Here is a 20,374-nt window from a genome sequence, read left to right as displayed (position 1 = left end):
ATGTATTGTATGATCGCGTACACAGCTTGTACACTACTGTTCACTAATTACGGCATAATATTGTTTACCGTCCATTCCCCCGACCAGTAAATATGTGTTATGTTTGAAATACCGTACTTCAGTGTGGGCTAATTAGTGTATAATGCGTACAGCGGTATAATCTAATAGATTTACGCGCAGGAACCCTAGTCGATCACGGGGGGCTAATCAAACCCACATTACACCATGCTCCGGCAGCCCAGACACTCAGGTAGATGTTGGTCGCCACTTGCATGATACCGGGACCGCCACCCCTGCTCACAATTCAGGAAAATCGGTACACTGCTTACCTTTCTGGATCTCTACACCGTCATGACTCGAAGCATTCCCATTTGCCAGATAAGAGCGCTGCTACCGTGGACGCAATCATTGTAGACGAGTTCATCCCTCGTCCACTGTCGCCCTCGATCCATCTTAAAGGATCACAAGTGCGCATCCAAACGCTAAATATCTCCCAGTACTCAGACTAGGCAAATACTTGGTGTCATGCAGTAATCATACTACCGTTATGGCCAAAATAAACTCTAGTTCTCTCCATTTCACTGCGCTGTTGTCTTAAAAAAGGCTAAATTTTGAAAAACCTCCAATGTTGTGAAATTCCTCCGATGTTGTGCTGACAGTTTCCCCAATTTCCAAGCAACCGTTAGCCCAGCGGTGCGCGGTTACGCGGCTACAGGTGCGCAGCAAAGATAAAAACATGTGACGTCACGTCACAGCCTTCGATGTTATCGTTGGTTTGAAACAATTTAGCGGTTGTGCGCCTGATTACCTTGATTTCGCACTCTAGTTCTGTTGGGAACGCGCATGTCAAACTGGAGAGAACTACGAGTTTATTTTGTCATAACGTAGTGTGGATTATGGCATGACACGAAGTATCTTGCTAGTCTCAGTATCTGGAGAAAGTTTAGCGTTATGGATGCGCATTGCTGAGCCTTTTAACTGATAATGGAGGCGACAATTCATTCATGAGCTATGACACGATGACGACATCGCTCGTACATACACCCAACATCAAGGTCTCACTTACCCTACACCTTGATCGAACAGACAATGCGAACGCTTTCACCGCCGCACGCTTGCTAACTGCTGCGGTGCGCCTCTAATGATCAATCGCCGATCTACTACAGACTGGGATTACAAAGCATCAGACTCGGTCTTATTTGCATATCGTACATGCCATCAACGAGTCCATCACAATTCACCCCCTTCTCTTGCACGTATGGTACAGACACCCAGAGCTACCACTTGACAGCGTTACTGACGGCCCCGACGAGTTGTCATATGCAGACGACCCAATAACCCACGCTAACTGATACGTCTGCAGCGAGTTTTCGGGCGATTGCCGGCGAACACTAAGCTGTGGCACGTGCCAACGATATAACGGCCTTTATGACAGTGTGCGCGAAGCTTCAATCCTTTGACGATAGGAGACCCCGTCTATTTTTCATAACCCCCACGTTGGCGGCTTAAACCAGACCGCCGAAATTTGCCTTCACAGTGGCAGCCCTACTATACCCGTGGTCAAGAAAATTTCCTGCACACTGCAACTTCGTATTTAATGGCGCAAGGCCAAACACGTACCGTGTCGATTCATGTGAGTAACCTTCGGCCCGCATACCCATTCCTCGCTGGGATGCACCCAGGACCGCTGCTTATGGGTCGAGAAGGCCTCAGCCCGCACGACCACATCGCGTCAACGCAAACGCTGTTGTACACAGGGCGCTCTTTTTGTCGCCTCCCACGACGGACACGCCATGCCACCCAGTGCTGGCCTAGCACGCCAAGCGCACTGATAGCTAGCTGGGATGCAGAGATTTAGCTAGCCACTCGACCGCAATTAAGCCGCGCCTAAAATAGCCGCGGATAGCGGTTGCCTGCTAAAGTGCCGATATAAACACGACGCTCATATGTGTCGCTCGCTTTGTTTCAAGACGGATGTTTCCTATTACCATGGCTTAACTGCCGCTCGTAGTTGCCTCGACGATCCTCTTCTGGCCTCGCAGCCTTACTGAGGTCCGGAGACCCACAATGGGAGTAGTTTTTATCCCGAGAGGTCATTATCTCGCGTCACACAGGCTACTCTGGGGTATAGCCCTTCCACTCTGTAACTTCACTCAACTCCAGACGCTATCTACCACTCGTTAGCACAATGGACGCTGCGCACAGATGTATAGACGACACGCCAGCGGAAGCACCCGTATTCCCCTTTCCACCTCCCCCGCACGCACAATACTTCGCTGACCTTGAACAGCGCCGACATCACATCCCTCGTGCCAACCGCCATATCGCTATGTTTCGCAATCGCATGCAAAACACTTAATCTTTCGTGTTAACCAGACCTGCACTTGTTGCCATAAATCAGGGAGAAACCCGCTATAGTTTGTGGCCCTTGTAAGCTTGCAAAAATTCATTATTTCGCGCACGGCTTACAGCATGCGCATGAGATTAAGCAACTGCACAGCGCAGTTATCGCCGCGTTAGTACGACACAGCCGCATGCGAATTTTGACTGTTAATCGACGAATCCCTTCACCGCTCATAAATTATACTCGCCATTCAGACAGAAATGAATACGGCGGTGTTGCTCCCACGTATATTTCTCATGCCCGGGATGACGCACACTCATGTTTAAAGTAACGGCTTTCCAAGGGGCTCTGTTGCGCACTGGCGAGTCATTGCCCATTACGGGCACCTTCCAGTTATCCCTTTCTAGTTTTGACGGTAGCATTCGATAACGTTTCAAACCACAATTGCACTTACCACTATTTTTATTTATTAGTGTTAATTAAATTTAATTAGGGTTAGGGTTAGGGTTAGGGTTAGGGTTAGGGTTAGGGTTAGGGTTAGGGTTATTATTGCAAAATAATTGCAATTCTTCGCTATGTTACAAATGGGCGTTTGTTCTCTTGTCAAAGGCAAAGCAAATCGAAGCAGCCAATCAGAAGGCGCTAAATTCTATGTCGACTGGGAAAAAAAAAACTCGCGGCCCGCATACCCATTCTCGGCATGGGATGCACCCAGGACCGTGCTTATGGGTCGAGAAGGCCCAGCCCGACGACCAATGCGTCACGCAACGCTGGTTGACACAGGGCCTCTTTTGTCGCCTTCCCACGACGACACGCATGCACCCAGTGTGGCTAGCACGCCAAGCACTGATAGCTAGCTGGGATGCAGACGATTTAGTGCCACTCGCGCAATATAGCTGCGCAAAATAGCCGGGATAGCCGGTTGCGCTAAAGTGCGATATAAACACGACGCTCATATGTGTCCCTCCTTTGTTTCAGGACGATGTTTCCTATTACCATGGTTAACCTGCTCGTAGTTGCCTCGACGATCCTCTCGGCCTCGCAAGCTACTGAGGTCCGGAGACCCACAATGGAAGTAGTTTTTATCCCGAGAGGTCATATCTCGGTCACACAGAGTACTTGGGGTATAGCCTTCACTCTTAACTTCACCTCACTCCAGACGTATCTACACTCGTTGCACAATGACGTGCGCAAGATGTATAGACGACAGCCAGCGGAAGCACCGTATTCCCCTTTCCCCTCCCCCGACGATCAATACTTCGTGACCTTGAACAGGGACATCACATCCCTCGTGCAAGCCCATATCGCATTGTTTCGCCAACGCTTGCAAACACTTAATCTTCGTTTAACAGACCTGCACTTGTTGCATAAATCAAGGGAGAAACGCGCTATAGTTGGTGGCCTTGGTAAGCTTGCAAAATTCTTATTCGGCACGGCTACAGATGATGAGATTAAGCAACTGCAACGGCAGTTATCCGCGTTAGGTACGACACAGGAGCGAATTTTGACTGTAATCGACGAATCCCTCACCGTCATAAATTATACTCGCATTCAGACAGAAATGAATACGGAGGTGTTGTCCCACGTAATTTCTCATGCCCGGGAGTGTACGCACACTCATGTTTAAAGTAACGGCTTTCCAAGGCTCTGTGGCACGGGAGTTCATTGCCATTACGCACCTCCAGTTATCCCTTTCTAGTTTGACGGTAGCATTCGATAACGTTCAAACCACAATTGATACCACGATAAACGCTATCTCCGTTTTATTAACGGGCAGCTTGCCTTCTACGCTGTTACCCCCCCATCAGCTGCGCGGAGTCTTACTTACTATCGAAAGCTCGCTACCCCCCACGTTAGCACTGCCACACAGACCCCATGCTGACCTGTTTTATTATTATAACCTAATGGAGGCTATTATAGTTCCCGTGGACATGGGACTCCACGTCATCGCATTCTTACCACTCACATACAATGAGATGACGTTTCAGATGTACCAAATTTTAACACCGCCAGTGTTCCTCGGTAACTCCACTGCGGCGGCATACTTCGAAATTTCACAAAATTTCATTGGAATTTCCCTCGACCATGCCAACTACGTGCAACCGGACGAACCCGCCGTACGGTCATGCTTGAGTAAGCATCAAGATATCTGTGATGTAAGATCTCCCATTTACCACATGTCGACAGCGATTACGTGCCCTGTCGCGCTATTTCTAAATGATACCGCTCTCATCTTCACACTATGTGCGAGGCGCGTCACCTTTTATGCACGGCCAACGCCGCGCGCCACCTACCTCGTTGACGGTAGTTGGCTAATATCGACACCCCACCCGTTACGTTTGGCAATATCGTGCCAGTCGCACCCTACGGCACAGGTCACAACTAAAGAGTTCCTCGTTCAGCAACAACAGACAGTTACACTACACTCTGGCTGTAAGGCCGAGTCCAAGCACTTTTCTCTGCCATCATATTTTCACCACGAAACCGCTGTCGATGTGCAAATCGAGATACCCCCACTCGACCGCCTGTTCCACCACGCAGTCCCTACAATATGGTCGGACATGTACGACGCCAAACGCCTGTCAACTGCTGACTCGGAAGACTGGATCCTACCAGAAGTTGTACCTCCTAGTTCATATGCGCACGCTGACCTCGACGTAGCATACGCTGACCTAGTAACTGCGGTCAAAAACACCAAACGCCTGCCATCTATTGCCTCGTCATATACAGCAATAGGCAGCTCAGATATCACGGCCGCCACGCATCATTCCGTAATCTATATCGGCCTCACATCTCTTCTGCTCACCGTTATAGTCGCCGTCACATACTGGTATTGTTGTCGGTGCCGCCGCCCGCACACCCCCGAACCCCAACCCCAACCGAGTCCCGCCGACCGCACGCCCCTCCCTCGCCGACGTACATGGGTCGAGAGTACCTCTCCCTCCCCTACCACAATAAGACCCCGCTCGTTATATTCCGCTATGCCACTCACGGTCCTCGAACCTCAGCTGCGAATGGGTTCCTTCGCCCCAGAAACACCCACCCTCCAGCCCCACGTAGATGGTTACCCAGGTCCATCCTCCTTTACCAACACCCCACTGCCCACCTCGATACTGTTACGATCCCCTCCCGATGTCAATATAGTGCAGGCAGTGTCCGACACTCCCTCCACACCTCCACCCCCAATGGCTATGGCTAGGGCCTCCCCACTCACTCCCATACTACACCGGCATATTTCGCTGCGATCCCGATCGGCGCAGCGTACGATGCCGACACCCGTTCCCTGCCCAATAGCCGCACCCCGCGCTGTGTAGCCGCCCCTCAAGCGCCACACTTCGGAGGTTTGGCTAGCTGGTCAGCAACATGAATCGCCAGTTCAGTATGTACTCTATAAGTGGCCACTATTTACTTAATACCGGCATAAGAATAGTTTTACACCTCCGACAACGTGCAGCGTATTTGCCGCTAGCACAAGTAGTAATCGATAGCGGGGATAATTCTATTACCTCGCTCATTTAATAGCAGGTATTTGTCATTAGCCATTTAAGGCGGATTATTACCTTCTATTCATTCCGCGGATTGCATGATACACGACCGCACTCTACAAGCAGTTTTGTGCCTTTATGGCACTAACCGGGCAGTCGCTATTATATACTGTCCCGGCTAACTCGGTGCCACGTATTACGTCCACCAATTGACATTGTCAGGAACAAGCTAAACGTCGGAGACGGGCAACAACCCGAACAGCAGCAGCCACCGACGCTGTCGTCTCCGCTGCCGGCAGACGCTGGCGCCGCCTGCGCTTGCTCCGTTTGCGCCAGAGCCACGTATCGCACCTGCACCTGCGCACTCTGCGCCAGCGCACCCTGCACATGCACCGACTGCGTCAGCGCCAACGCACCCTGAACCTGCGTCGCCTGTGCTGAGGCCGCCCGTGCCTGCATGGCCTGCACGGAGGCCGCCCGCGCCTACGCCTGCGCCGGGGCCGCCTGCGCCTGAATAGCCTGCGCCGTCGGCGGCGCCTACGCCACTGCCACCCGCGCACGCGACACCTGCGCCTACGCCAGTGCCGCCTACAGTCGCAACACCTGTGACTGCCAGGCCTGCGTCACAGGCCAGGCCTGGCAGCAGCCGCCAGGAGCCCGATTTCTTGGCACGGCAGCGCTGAGCCACCCACGCCCGCAGCCAGACTCCACGGACGGCTCACGGGACAACAGCTCCCAGAATGGCGATAGGCCGTCACCATTTCCGGAGGCGCAATATATTGGCTCATTCGTCGGGACGGGCACAGCCGACGACCCGATGACGTATGAATTTTTTGTTGGCGAGGACGACGACCCGGAGAACACTACGTTCAATCCGGACCACATCAGCCAGATTGCACGCAATCTGGCCCTGACGGCCTTGATGTCCGCAATCTCGGAAACGTCACCCCCCCCCCCTAACAAAGATGAGGAGGCAGACGACCGCTGAAAGGCATCGGCGGTACAAGTACTAATGTACGGTGTGGGCTATAGACCCACACCAGTAGTCCACTCATTATATATTACTTACTACATGTTCTTTTATTGCTTATGAAATTATTGCGTAGTGCCATGAAATTATTGTATATGAAATTATTGTGTAGTGCCATGAAATTATTGTGTGCGAATTTAAGGTGCGCGAATTTATTGTGTGCGAATTACTGTGTGTGAATTTATTGTATGTGAAACTACAAGTTTTATGAATTTTAAAATTTAGAATGACACGTAAGGCCAGCCAGTACGTTCATTGCTGGGTCGATCCTGGCACTTAAGTGCTAGCATCGACGTCCTAACAGTAATTGAGTAACTGAGTTGTAGCCGTTTGTGTCATTGAATTAGTCTAGGTCCGCGTCTCTCTCTAGAAGTCGAGAGTGCACGAGTCGAGGCGATTGAGCTAGCTAGTTGAATAGAGCCCTAAGTGAGGAGCGTGTCTGTGTAAACAGTTTGGCCGGGAAGGCAGAAGCGCTCGGGCGATGAATCCCTAGCGAGGGCCTGTGTCAAGATGATGTCACGGTAGTGTAGATGACGCACGCGTGACGCACGCGAGGCGCGGTCGTGGCTGCCTATATAAGACAAGAGCCGGGGAGAATCGGGGAATTCGGCTTCACACCCAGGCACCGGCAGGCACGACCGCGACCACGGCTGTATTCGCTCGCATGGTAACAACTGGCTTTCTCTTATTCTTGGCTTAGACTTAACGTTGTAACATAGTCATACTATTCGCAAGCTGTCAAGGACGGCACTACAATACAGTAAGTAGTAAATGTGTTCTTTGAATTTGTTTTCAGATTAACCGTTCAGAATCGTTCGTGCGTTCGTTCGTTAAGTTCAGATACGTTTGTTCAGCTACGTTCGTTCAAATACGTTCGTTAAGATACGGTCGTTCGATCGTTATGTTATATAAGACGACATTAGGCAGAAAATAAGAGAATAAAGAAGTCTTAGAAGAACGTGTGTGATCCGCTGGTGCTTGTTACGAAGAAAAATAAATAAACCATTTAGATGTAAAAGAAACAAAGAAATTAATGTAGTAATTTGCTACAATATTTGTTGTTTCTTTTATAATCTTTTTAACACAGTCTTTGTCATGTGTCTTTGTATGCTCATTTTCCTTCCTACGTCCTCTTACTTTTTTTTCTTCTCTTTCTCTTTCTTTTGGCCGGCGTTTTTTTTTTGGGGGGGGGCGACCGCCCCCCCCTGGCTACGCGCCTGGGGAGGCGAAGATAAATGTTTAATTTGTGGGAGAGGAGAGTTGGAGAAACTGGAGGCTGGAGCACTTTTTACTAGAATGTCCCAGGGGCGTGTACATGATTTGTACCAGGGGGAGTCTAACCGTAAACCAAACTTGCGAGCACGCGAAGGGGGGGGGGTCTGGGGGCCCTCCCACAGAAATTTTTGAAATTAGACCTCTTTAGATGCGTTTTCTGCGCGCGACCAGGGGGGGGGAGTCCGGACCCCCTGGTCTCCCCCCCCTGTACACGACCATGTGTCCTGGATACGAAAACCATAGAAAAAAGTTTTTTAATATGATTAAACGTAGAACAGGGAAGGCAGCAGGTACACACGGTAGTAGGGTTTGGCAGCAGCCTTATTGTAATATTACTATATAGTTCAGCTTATACTAAACATGCAGTACCTGCATGAAGATATACTTTGGGGAGCTAGATCAGCTGCACTCACAACATATAAAGGGGACACGGAATGAATTTTGTCTTTCTTTTTTTATTCTTTGCAGGGAAATACCGATCTAAAGGTTCCAGTCATACATAAATATACATGCATATAGATATAAGATAACGAGCAGGACACCCGGCATTGCCGCGGGAAATGAAGCTGCTTCAGTTGGTGACTCACTTGGTTGAAAGAAAAAAATTCTGACAAAAATATCGATCTATTATATCTATATCTATGTATATCTTTCTAATCTATCTATGTATCTATGGGACTATGTATCTATCTATGTATCTATGTATCTATCTATCTATTATATCTATCGATCAATCGATCAATCTATCTATCTATTCTAGTCATGCATCTAATTATGTATGTATATATCTATCTATCTATTCATGTATCTAATTATGTATGTATCTATCTATCTATTTATCGATCACTCTATCTACTTATCTATCTATCTATTTATATATTTATCTGTCTATCTATGTATCTATGTATCTATCTATCTATATCTATCTTTTTAACTTTCTATCTATTCTATGTATGTAATCTATTTATATATTTATCTGTCCTATCTATCTTTCGACCTCTGTTTATCTATCTATTATCTATCTATTTATCTATCTATTTTATCTACCCATCGATCTTTCTATCTATCTATCTATGTATGTATCTATCTATCATATTAATATATTTTATCTCTCTATCTATCTGTCTATCTATCTATCTATCGTGTCCTTCCATCCATCCATCTATCCATCCATCTATCTCTATCTATCTATGTAACATATTATTTCGAGATGTTACATAAATTAGTTAGAGACGCGGAGTGCGGTCTAGACAAAGGGTTTTTGGTGGTAGTCTATGTATACAGAGCCTCGCTGTATCACACCGCGTAGTCTTGTTCTGTGTTCCCGCCTGTATGTGTGAAGGGTCACATGTCTGATCGTGGTAGTTGAAAAATAGCGGAATAGAAGTTACGAATAAACTATGTGTGTTATTAGCTCATCTGACATAGTCAGATGCAGCTTGTAGAATCGCACGATCGTCCGTGCTGCGTGCGTCGGCCGTCCGTCGCGTCAACAGTTGGCACAAATCTTAAAGCGCTCGACGTACGGTCACGATATTCGGAACATCGGGGGGGGGGATCGTCAAAACGAGTTGGGATGTCGAAGCTGGGGGTCAAAGGTCAAAGGTCAAGAGGTGTAAAAGAAGGGGGAACATTCACCCTTTAACTTAAGTATAGGGAAGGAAATGCAGAATTGCGGCACAATCTAAACAGCTCGACCTAGCTCGTGATATAGTCGGTGTATAGCATCATGATAGAAAAAGCCATCACTGTGCCGAAATTGGAGGTCACAAGGTCAAAGGTCAATGGGCACTCAGGGCAGATTTTAGACATTTTCTGAGGACATGGTCTTGACGGAGCAATTGTTTGTTTCAGGCGGTGACCTAGCATTTTATGGCTTTATTGAAAGGACCATATGCAATGTCGCCTTCTGCATGACATGCTGAAGAGTAAGTGTCGATAACCTTTTGACGCCTCAATAATGAGGGTTGAACATAGGATTTGTTTACTGTCTGTTAGAAAGAATTTGACTGCGCGGGTTTGCTAGTAGAATCTATAAATGCTGGATGTATGAGGCTACAATGTCACAGTGAAATTTCAAAAGCTAATTTGGTTGAAGGAAGGTTTATGCTCCTTAAATCGTATAATTGCTATGGCATTCTGTACTGTCAGTATTTTACATGCTAACGTATGCCACTGCCAGTGGCCACTGCAGTGCATGTGGTGGTTTGGTGGTAAGGACATACTGTGTAGTTTTTGCCTAGCGTTAATTAGTTTAGCAGGTGGCCAGCTCTCTAATTGCAGCCTGTAGGCTTTGCGTAGGAAACTGGGATGAGTGCTTATCCTATTCGGTTCTGTTTCTCTCTATTTTTTTGCAAATAGGTTGTTGGCTAATACGGTACGGATGGGAGACTTCCATCTTTACATCTGAAAGACACTCTAACACGCTACGGCGGACATCCCGTGCACTTTCATAATGATCCCAACGAACATATGCCTTTGAGAAGTTCCTGATACCATCCCTGTGCATTCTACTGTTTCGGCGTGTATCTCAACACATTTTGGCGAACTGAACGAGGGTTTTACTAGAATCCCACACACTCACACGCACAAGTCACGCCGCAGTAGACGCATTGAGTATAGCGCTGTCGCTCGCGGGGCACTTGTCTTCACTCTGAGTTATGTTTATACTGGCGTGTTACATGGTGGCAGCGTGCTGCGAGCGGTAACAGACTATCAACAGTGAGTACAGTCGGTGACACTCGTACTTTTTTTCATCGGAGGACAATCGTGTCCGACAAACAACATCGCCAAGTTAAGTGTCAGCGCCACCAACTACCCGGGAACTGCGCCGTGAGCAGGTTATACGCCGTGCCCTATCCGAATGCGGGCTGGCGTTGTAAACACCTAGCCGTGACGAAGCGGCTTCGATACAGGACTGAAAGCCGCTATACTGACAGACTTGCAGACCAACGTGCGTGCTATTCATAGCCTACCCTGTGGATGTACAGCTGTGACTGACCGAGTGATACAAGTCTATCTACGTTATCGTGTGTGTGGCCGCCCAGCTCGACCATGGGTTCAAGGATAGAGAACATGGCCCAGCAATTCGTCGTGGGATCAAGGTAGACAGACACTATAACAGTAAGAATGTACAGTCTGTAAGTCTACAGTACGTACCAAGTTCCTACGGTGCTGGATACAATACCAGGAATCAATTAACTCTATGTGCGTTATTACATCTACATGCACATGTATGTGCATTACAATTATGTACAGTACTACTATTGTGTAGAGCAACGTGTTCGCGTGGTATGATGTGTTAAGTGCTCATGTATTGATTATTACGATGTGTTAAAGGCTTACTTTAAATGGCCTATGTTTCGTAGTATGATGGTACACAAATGGCATATGTACCTACTGTTTAGAGCCACATATACAGAAAGTTCAGTGCGATAAATGCTGTATGACAGTACACCCTCGCGATATTTGCATACACAAGTACAGTAGTAGTGTAGATGCATGTATGTTGTACACATACCGGCATACACATCTTGTTGAGGTGACATTTAGTTAGTGCTCCACAGGGATCCAGTACGGGAGACCATGAAGATGATGTACAGAGGGCCAAAAGGGATAACCTTGCCCCACAGGCACAAGCAGGGGATGTTCCCGCCCAACACGTACAGGAGGTGCAACATTATTATAGGCCAAATATTAAGGCACCAGGTCCGGTAGACGTCACCGGTGATGACAAAAAGGTGAATTGGGAATTGCACAAGCAGATGTGGGAGAACTATTCCATCGCATCCCAGTTACAGCACCAGCCAAAGCGAGTACAGCGTGCAGAGTTTTTAAATAGTTTAGGTCGGGACACATTGCGCAACTACAATGGTTTAGGCGGAGTATTCTTATTACATTGCATTGGTCAGACCAATGAGGCAGTAGCACATTATTTGTTTTCCGCACGTGACCAACGTAAGGAGTCCGTAGACATGCATGTGGCTATCCGACCTTAGGACAAAGCAAAAGGTCATCACTTGGACACACCAAGTTCTAGTGGCAATGAGGGACAAGGTCAAAGCAAAGCTGAAGGACATGGAGTCCAAAAGGTATCATCGAGAAGATGGACGAACCCAGTGACTGGGTAAGCCAAATGGCAGTGACCGTGAAGAAGAATGGGGACCTTAGGATCTGTATAGATCCGAGACCTTTGAATAAGGCACTCAAGAGAGAGCATTTCCTAGATGCGTTTTCTGCGCGAGCAGGGGGGGGGGGGTCCGGACCCCCTGGTCCCCCCCCCCTGTACACGACCATGTGTCCTGGATACGAAAACCATAGAAAACGTTTTTAAATATGATTAAACGTAGAACAGGGAAGGCAGCAGGTACACACGGTAGTAGGGTTGGCAGCAGCCTTATTGGTAATATTACTATATAGTTCAGCTTATACTAAACATGCAGTACCTGCATGAAGATATACTTTGGGGAGCTAGATCAGCTGCACTCACAAACATATAAGGGGACACGGAATGAATTTTCTTTTCTTTTTTTATTCTTTGCAGGGAAATACCGATCTAAAGGTTCCCAGTCATACATAAATATACATGCATATAGATATAAGATACGAGCAGGACACCCGGCATTGCCCGGGAAATGAAGTGCTCAGTTGGTGACCACTTGGTTGAAAGAAAAATACTCTAAAAATATCGATCTATATATCTATATCTATGTATATCTTTCTATCTATCTATGTATCTATGAGACTATGTATCTATCTATGTATCTATGTATCTATCTATCTATCTATATCTATCGATCAATCGATCAATCTATCTATCTATCTAGTCATGCATCTAATTATGTATGTATATATCTATCTATCTATTCATGTATCTAATTATTATGTATCTATCTATCTATCGATCTATCTATCTACTTATCTATCTATCTATGTATTTATATATTTATCTGTCTATCTATGTATCTATGTATCTATCTATCTATATCTATCTTTTTAAATTTCTATCTATCTATGTATGTATCTATTTATATATTTATCTGTCTATCTATCTTTCGACCTCTGTTTATCTATCTATCTATCCATCTATCTATCTATTTATCTATCTATTTATCTACCCATCGATCTTTCTATCTATCTATCTATGTATGTATCTATCTATCTATTAATATATTTATCTCTCTATCTATCTGTCTATCTATCTATCTATCTGTCCTTCCATCCATCCATCTATCCATCCATCTATCTCTATCTATCTATGTAACATATTATTTACAGATGTTACATAAATTAGTTAGAGACGCGGAGTGCGGCTAGACAAAGGGTTGTTTTGGTGGTAGTCTATGTATACAGAGCGTCGCTGTATCACACCGCGTAGTCTTGTTCTGTGTTCCCGCCCTGTATGTGTGAAGGGTCACATGGTCTGATCGTGGTAGTTGGAAAATAGCGGAATAACAAGTCTACGAATAAACTATGTGTGTTATTAGCTCATCTGACATAGTCAGATGCAGCTTGTAGAATCGCACGATCGTCCGTGCGTGCGTGCGTCCGGCCGTCCGTGCGTCAACAGTTGGGCACAAATCTTAACCGCTCGACGTACGGTCACGATATTCGGCACATCGGGGGGGGGGGATCGTCAAAACGAGTTGGGATGTCGAAGCTGGGGGTCAAAGGTCAAAGGTCAAGAGGTGTAAAAGAAGGGGGAACATTCACTCCTTAACTTAAGGTATAGGGAGGAAATGCAGAATTGCGGCACAAATCTAAACAGCTCGACCTAGGCTCGTGATAGTCGGTGTATAGCATCATGATAGGAAAAGCCATCACTGTGCCGAAATTGGAGGTCACAGGTCAAAGGTCAATGGGCACAGGGCAGATTTTAGACATTTTCTGAGGACATGGTCTGACGGAGCGATTGTTTGTTTCAGCGGTGACCTAGCATTTTTATGGCTTTATTGAAAGGACCATGCAATGTCCCTTCTGCTGACATGCGAAGAGTAAGTGTCGGATAACCTTTTGACCCTCAATATGAGGGTTGAACATGGATTTGTTTACTGTCTGTTAGAAAGAATTTGACTGCCGGGTTTGCTAGTAGAATCTATAAATGCCTGGATGTATGAGGCTACAATGTCACAGTGAAATTTCAAAAGATACGAAGAGGGAGAGAGGAAGAGAGATGTAGAAGGCGAGAGAGGAGGACAGATTTAGAATGGAGGGAAGAGAGGAGGAGAGATATAGAAGGGGAAGTGGTGACAGCGAAACAGAGATTATAGAAAGGGGGGGGAGAGAGAGAGAGAGAAGAGAGAGAAAGAGAGGAAAAAAAAGAGAGAGAGAGAGAGAGAGAGAGAGATAGTATCAGATGCATGGTGGCGTGTGGCGAACTCTTTACCTATTTGCTCTATATTAGTTAGCGTCGATGAAATTTCGATCGATCTCGATATTAACAAGATATACCCACAGGCACTTGGACTAGTCAGTAAAACTGGAAATAATATGAGACGGCACATTCCACAAATAAGGCCTACTACCGTACCTCTCTGTTTACAGTTCCACTGTTGCGTCACTGTGATATTCAACTTTCCTTACATAAAAAACCTATGTAAAAACTAACGCCTGAACGCATCCGCGGCACTCCGCCGCTGCGAGTGGCTGTGTCTGCCATGCGAATATATATATAATAAGTATACAGAACTAATAATGACAATCATATTATTTTCAGTTTTGTAGTTTATTCAAGTGCCTTGGCTAAGCCGTTCAGATTTAGTGGGCGCGACGCGACGACGACGCCACGACGAACGACGATGATGATGATGATGAGATCGATTGATGATAATGATATGGTGGTGATCGACATGCTAGCTAGTGTTGGCCTCGTGATGCTGCGCGATCATCATAACGACGACGAGGATGATGATGAGGCGATGAACGCAACGATGACGATTGCGTACGACAACCACTGATTCTACTTACCGACAAAGATTGACGACGTTGACCTGATGACGACGTTGACGATGATGACAGTTGACGAATGACGACGTGCGATGACGACGCGATGATGACGACCGAATGAGGATTACTTTATCATGTTGATGCTTCATTCCCATCTCCATATACGGTGGTGTGTATGGCTTTTACTCGTAACGTACAGAATCTGTTGATGGTCGCTGACTAAGATCTCTCCCACTCGTGTCTATGGCAACCAGTGAAACCCTGTACGATAACAAACTGAACCCCCAATCCACCATCTATCATCACGATATATATAATATATAATTAACAACTACGCAGCCCCAACCATCATCTTCATTCATATATATATATATATATACTAACTAGCACCCCCAACGCATCATCTTCTCATAATATATAATATATATACAACTAACCCCCAACCACCATCTTCATCATAATATATATATATATAACAACTAACACCCCCAACCACCATCTTCATCATAATATATATATATATATAACAACTAACACCCCCAACCACCATCTTCATCATAATAATTATATATATAACAACTAACACCCCGCTAACCATCATCTCATTCAATAATATAATATAATAACAACTAACACCCCCAACACACGCATCTTCATCATAATATATATATATAATAAACTAACACCCCCCCAACCACCATCTCATCATAATATATTATAATTAGTATATATATAACAACTATAACACCACCAACCACCACTCATCATTAATATGATATGATATATAACAACTAACCCCCAACCCCCATGCTTTTCATCATAAATATATATATATAACAACTAACCCCCAACCATCAATCTTCCATCATAATATATATATATTACTAACAAACTAACACCCCCCAACCATCATCTCATCAAATATATATATATAAAACAACTAACACCCCCCAACCATCCATCTTCAATCAATGAATATAATATATATGAGTCACTAACTAACACCCCCCAACCTACCATCTTCATCATAATATATATATATATTATATATAAAACTAACCCCCCCCTCAACGCATCATCTTGCATCATAATGATAGTATATATATAACAATAACACTGCCACAACTATCATCTTCCTCATAATATATATATATATAACAACTAAGACGCCCCCCCAAACCCTCATGCTTCATCATAATATAATATATAAACAACTAACCCCCCCAATCCATCATCTTCCCATCATAATATTATATGTATATAGATATATATATTAACAACTACAACACCCCACCATCATCTCATCATAAATATATATATATATATATATATATATAACAACTAACACCCCCAACCATCATCTTCATCATAATATATATATATATAACAACTAACACCCCCAACCACCATCTTCATCATAATATATATATATATAACAACTAACACCCCCAACCACCATCTTCATCATAATATATATATATATATACGAACTTAAACCCCCCAACCATTCATTCTTCATCATAATATAATATATATATACAATCTAACACCCCCAACCATCATCTTCATATAATATATATATAATATATATATAACAACTAAACACCCCGTCCAACCATCATCTCATGCCATAATTATATATATACTATATTATATATATATAACCTAATCCCCCCAACCATCATCTTCATCATAATATATATTATTTTATATAACAACTAACATGCCCCCCAATCGCATCATCTTCATCATAATATATAATATTAATATACCAACTAAACACACCCCCCATACGCATCATCCTCATCATAATATATATATTAATATAATATATAACATACTAACCCCCCCAACCATCATGCTTCATCAAACCATATATATATAGTAACAACTATAACACCCCCCAACATCATCTCATCATGATCTAGTTATATATATATTATATTAGCAACTAATCCCCCGCAACGCATCATATTCATCAAATAATGATATATATAGTATATATATATATATATAGTATATATAGCAACTAACCCCCCAATCCATCATCCTTCATCATAATATATTATATATATAAAACTAACCCCCGCCGACCAACCATCATCTTCATACATAATATATATATTATATATATATATATACAACTAACGCCCCCGAACGCATCTAATCTTTCATCATAAATGATATATATATATAACAACTAACCCCCAACCATCATGCTTCATCATAATATAGTATATAATAACAACTAACACCCCCAACCACCATCTTCATCATAATATATATAATATATTAACAACTAACACCCCCGAACCATCATCTTATGCAGGATATAATATTATATATAACAACTAACCCCCAACGCACCATCTTCAATCATAATATATATATCTATTATACTAACTAACACCCCCACCATCATCGTTCATCCACGATATATATATATATAACAACTACAGCCTCCCCCAACCACCATCTTCATTCATAAACTATATATATATATATATATAACTAACTAAACCCCCCCCCAACCATCATCTTTCAATCATAGATATTATATACTATATAACAACTAACACCCCAACCACCATGCTTCAATCATAATATATATCATATAATACAACTAACCCCCCAACCATTCATCTCATCATTAATATATATATAATATAACAACTAACCCCAGCCCAACCACCATTTTCATCATAATATATAATTATTATTTATTATTTATTTTTTAATTTTTATTATATAATTAATTTATAGTAACAACTAACACCCAACATCATCTGTCAATCAGCGGATAGTATATATATATAACAACTAAACGCCCCCAACCATCATCTCCATCATAATATAATAATATATATATATATATACAACTAACACCCCCCAACCACCATCTCAAATCTAATAATATATATATATAACAACTAACACCCCCAACCACCATCTTCATCATAATATATATATATATATATATAGTAAAACTAAAACCCCAACCATACCATCTCTATCATAATATATATATATATATAACAACTAACACCCCCCACCATCATCTCATCATAATAATTATATTTATATATATAATAACAACTAACACCCCCAACCATCATCTCATCATAATATATATATATATAACAACTAACCCCCCAACCATCATCTTCATCATAATATATATATATATTATATATAACAAACTAACCCCACCCCACCACCATCTTCTCATAATTATATATCTATATAGTATAACAACTAACCCCCAACCACCATGCTTCATCATAATATTATATATATATATATAAGCAATACCCCCCCCCCCAACCTATCATCTTTGTATCATTATAGTCTATATTATTATTGATTATATTAATTAATTATTATAAATAGTATTATTATTATATATATTATTATAGTTATTATTATATAATATATATATATATATATATAATATATATATATATATATATATATAATTATGATTTATATATATTATATATTATATTATTATTATTAATTTATTATTATTATAGGATGCATTATATTTGTCGTATTATTATCCTTTGCTATTCTAAGGCCAAATATTAAGGCACCAAGTCGGTAGACGTCACGGTGTGGATGACAAAAAGGTGAATTGGGAATTGCACAAGCAGAGTGTGGGAGAACTACTCCAACTCGCATCCAGTTAGAGCACCCGCCACAGCGAGTACAGGCGTTGCACGAGTTGTCAAATAGTTTAGGTCCGGACGACATTGCGCATGCTACACTGGTTTTAGGCGGAGTACCAGTGATATAAGTACAGGATATAATCTCGAAACTGGACTCTTATTGCATTGGTCAGACCAACGGGCAGTAGCACATTATTTGTTCTCCGCACGTGACCAACGTAAGGAGGAGTCTGTAGACATGTGGCTATCCGACCTCAGGACAAAACAAAAGGTCATCACTTGGACACACCGCAACATGAAGCTGAACAATTAGCTTGGAGAAATCGGATAATCTGTGGCATTCTGGATAAGGATGCGCAACAGAAAATGCTGAGTGAAGGCAACCCGGATTTAAACAGAGTGATTGAATCGCCAAAGCCAGCGAGGCAACCCGGCAGTACTGAAACCATAGGTAAACTACAGAGTGCATAGGTGTCACACCGACATGAGGCATCACACAGACCTGATCGTCAGAAACAGCAACGAAAGGGACAGCGATCAAGTGAACCCCGGGAGGCGGAATGCATATACTGTAACAGACGCCATGTAATGTGAAGGAGAAATGCCCTGCTTATGGAAGAGTGCAACGTCTGCCGCAAAGCCAATCACTTCCACGGGTCTCGCAAATGCGTGAAAAGTAAACGCGTGCATGCCATGGATGATTTCGAAGAACGGAGCGAGTGCTCGGAGTCAACGGATGATGAGTTCATTGGCAAAGTAGAGGGCTCAGTGGAGACACCCACAAACAAGTCTTATACTGTGAGATGCTAGTTTGGGACGGTCAGGGATACACTAACCCGATAAAGTTACAGATAGACTGTGGTGCTACAAGTCAACGTTGTCCCAAAGAAATATATTCCAAGTCCGTACAGGTGATCAAAACTGATGTTACGCTGTCTATGTGGAATAAGACTGCAGTAACCCCACTAGGCGAGTGTGCGTTGAAACTGAAAAACCCCAAGACAGGCAGGAAACACAACGTCAGGTTCATAGTGGTTTCCGAGAAGCTTAGACCTCTGCTTAGTAGACTGGCAGCAGAAAAATGGGGCTCATTACCATTAACTATATGATGTTCAAGTCGGTTAATGCAGTGACCGGGGCTATATCTGGAGGATGCCCCAGAGTGTTCGTGGAGGACTGGGAAAAATGCCAGGAACAGTACACCTGGTAGTGAAAGAAGATATTTCCCACAACTATCTGTCCTCCACGGAAAGTTCCAGTGCCAATGAGGACAAGGTCAAAGCAAAGCTGAAGGACATGGAGTCCAAAGGTATCATCGAGAAGATGGACGAACCCAGTGACTGGGATAGCCAAATGGCAGTGACCGTGAAGAAGAATGGGGACCTTAGGATCTGTATAGATCCGAGACCTTTGAATAAGGCACTCAAGAGAGAGCATTTCCCCATGCCGGTCCTGGATGACATACTACCAGACCTTTCAAAGGCACGAGTTTTCAGCCGTCTCGATTTGCAAGATGGTACTGGCACTGTGTTGGATGAGAAATCCAGCAAGTTGACGACCTTCCAAACGCCACCTTGGGCGCTATAAATGGAAGCGCCGTCCGAACCATTTGGGTTAAACGTGAGTG

The 20,374-nt window shown here is 43.8% G+C and overlaps 1 protein-coding gene and 1 long non-coding RNA gene across 2 annotated transcripts in view; one reads left to right on the top strand and one right to left on the bottom strand.

Moving 5' to 3' along the window:
- Positions 1-11,376, bottom strand: part of LOC106818567 — a 20,573-nt gene extending 9,197 nt beyond the window's left edge. The window contains exons 1-2 of the long non-coding RNA XR_001395245.1: positions 11,366-11,376; positions 9,526-9,532 (exon numbers count right to left, since the gene is read on the bottom strand). This is a non-coding gene — a long non-coding RNA (uncharacterized LOC106818567). The remainder of the gene's footprint in view (positions 1-9,525; positions 9,533-11,365) is intronic.
- Positions 11,377-19,932: 8,556 nt separating this feature from the next.
- Positions 19,933-20,374, top strand: part of LOC106818112 — a 2,378-nt gene continuing 1,936 nt past the window's right edge. The window contains exon 1 of the mRNA XM_014822837.1: positions 19,933-20,263. Coding sequence (XP_014678323.1) covers positions 19,933-20,263 — 331 coding nt within the window. The remainder of the gene's footprint in view (positions 20,264-20,374) is intronic.

The sequence above is a fragment of the Priapulus caudatus genome, unplaced genomic scaffold (genome assembly GCF_000485595.1).
Source record: "Priapulus caudatus unplaced genomic scaffold, Priapulus_caudatus-5.0.1 Scaffold36, whole genome shotgun sequence".
NCBI classification, from domain to species: Eukaryota; Metazoa; Priapulida; class Priapulimorpha; order Priapulimorphida; family Priapulidae; genus Priapulus; species Priapulus caudatus.
The sequence above is the reverse complement of the archived record's forward strand: the minus strand, read 5'-3'. Positions and strand labels throughout refer to the sequence as shown.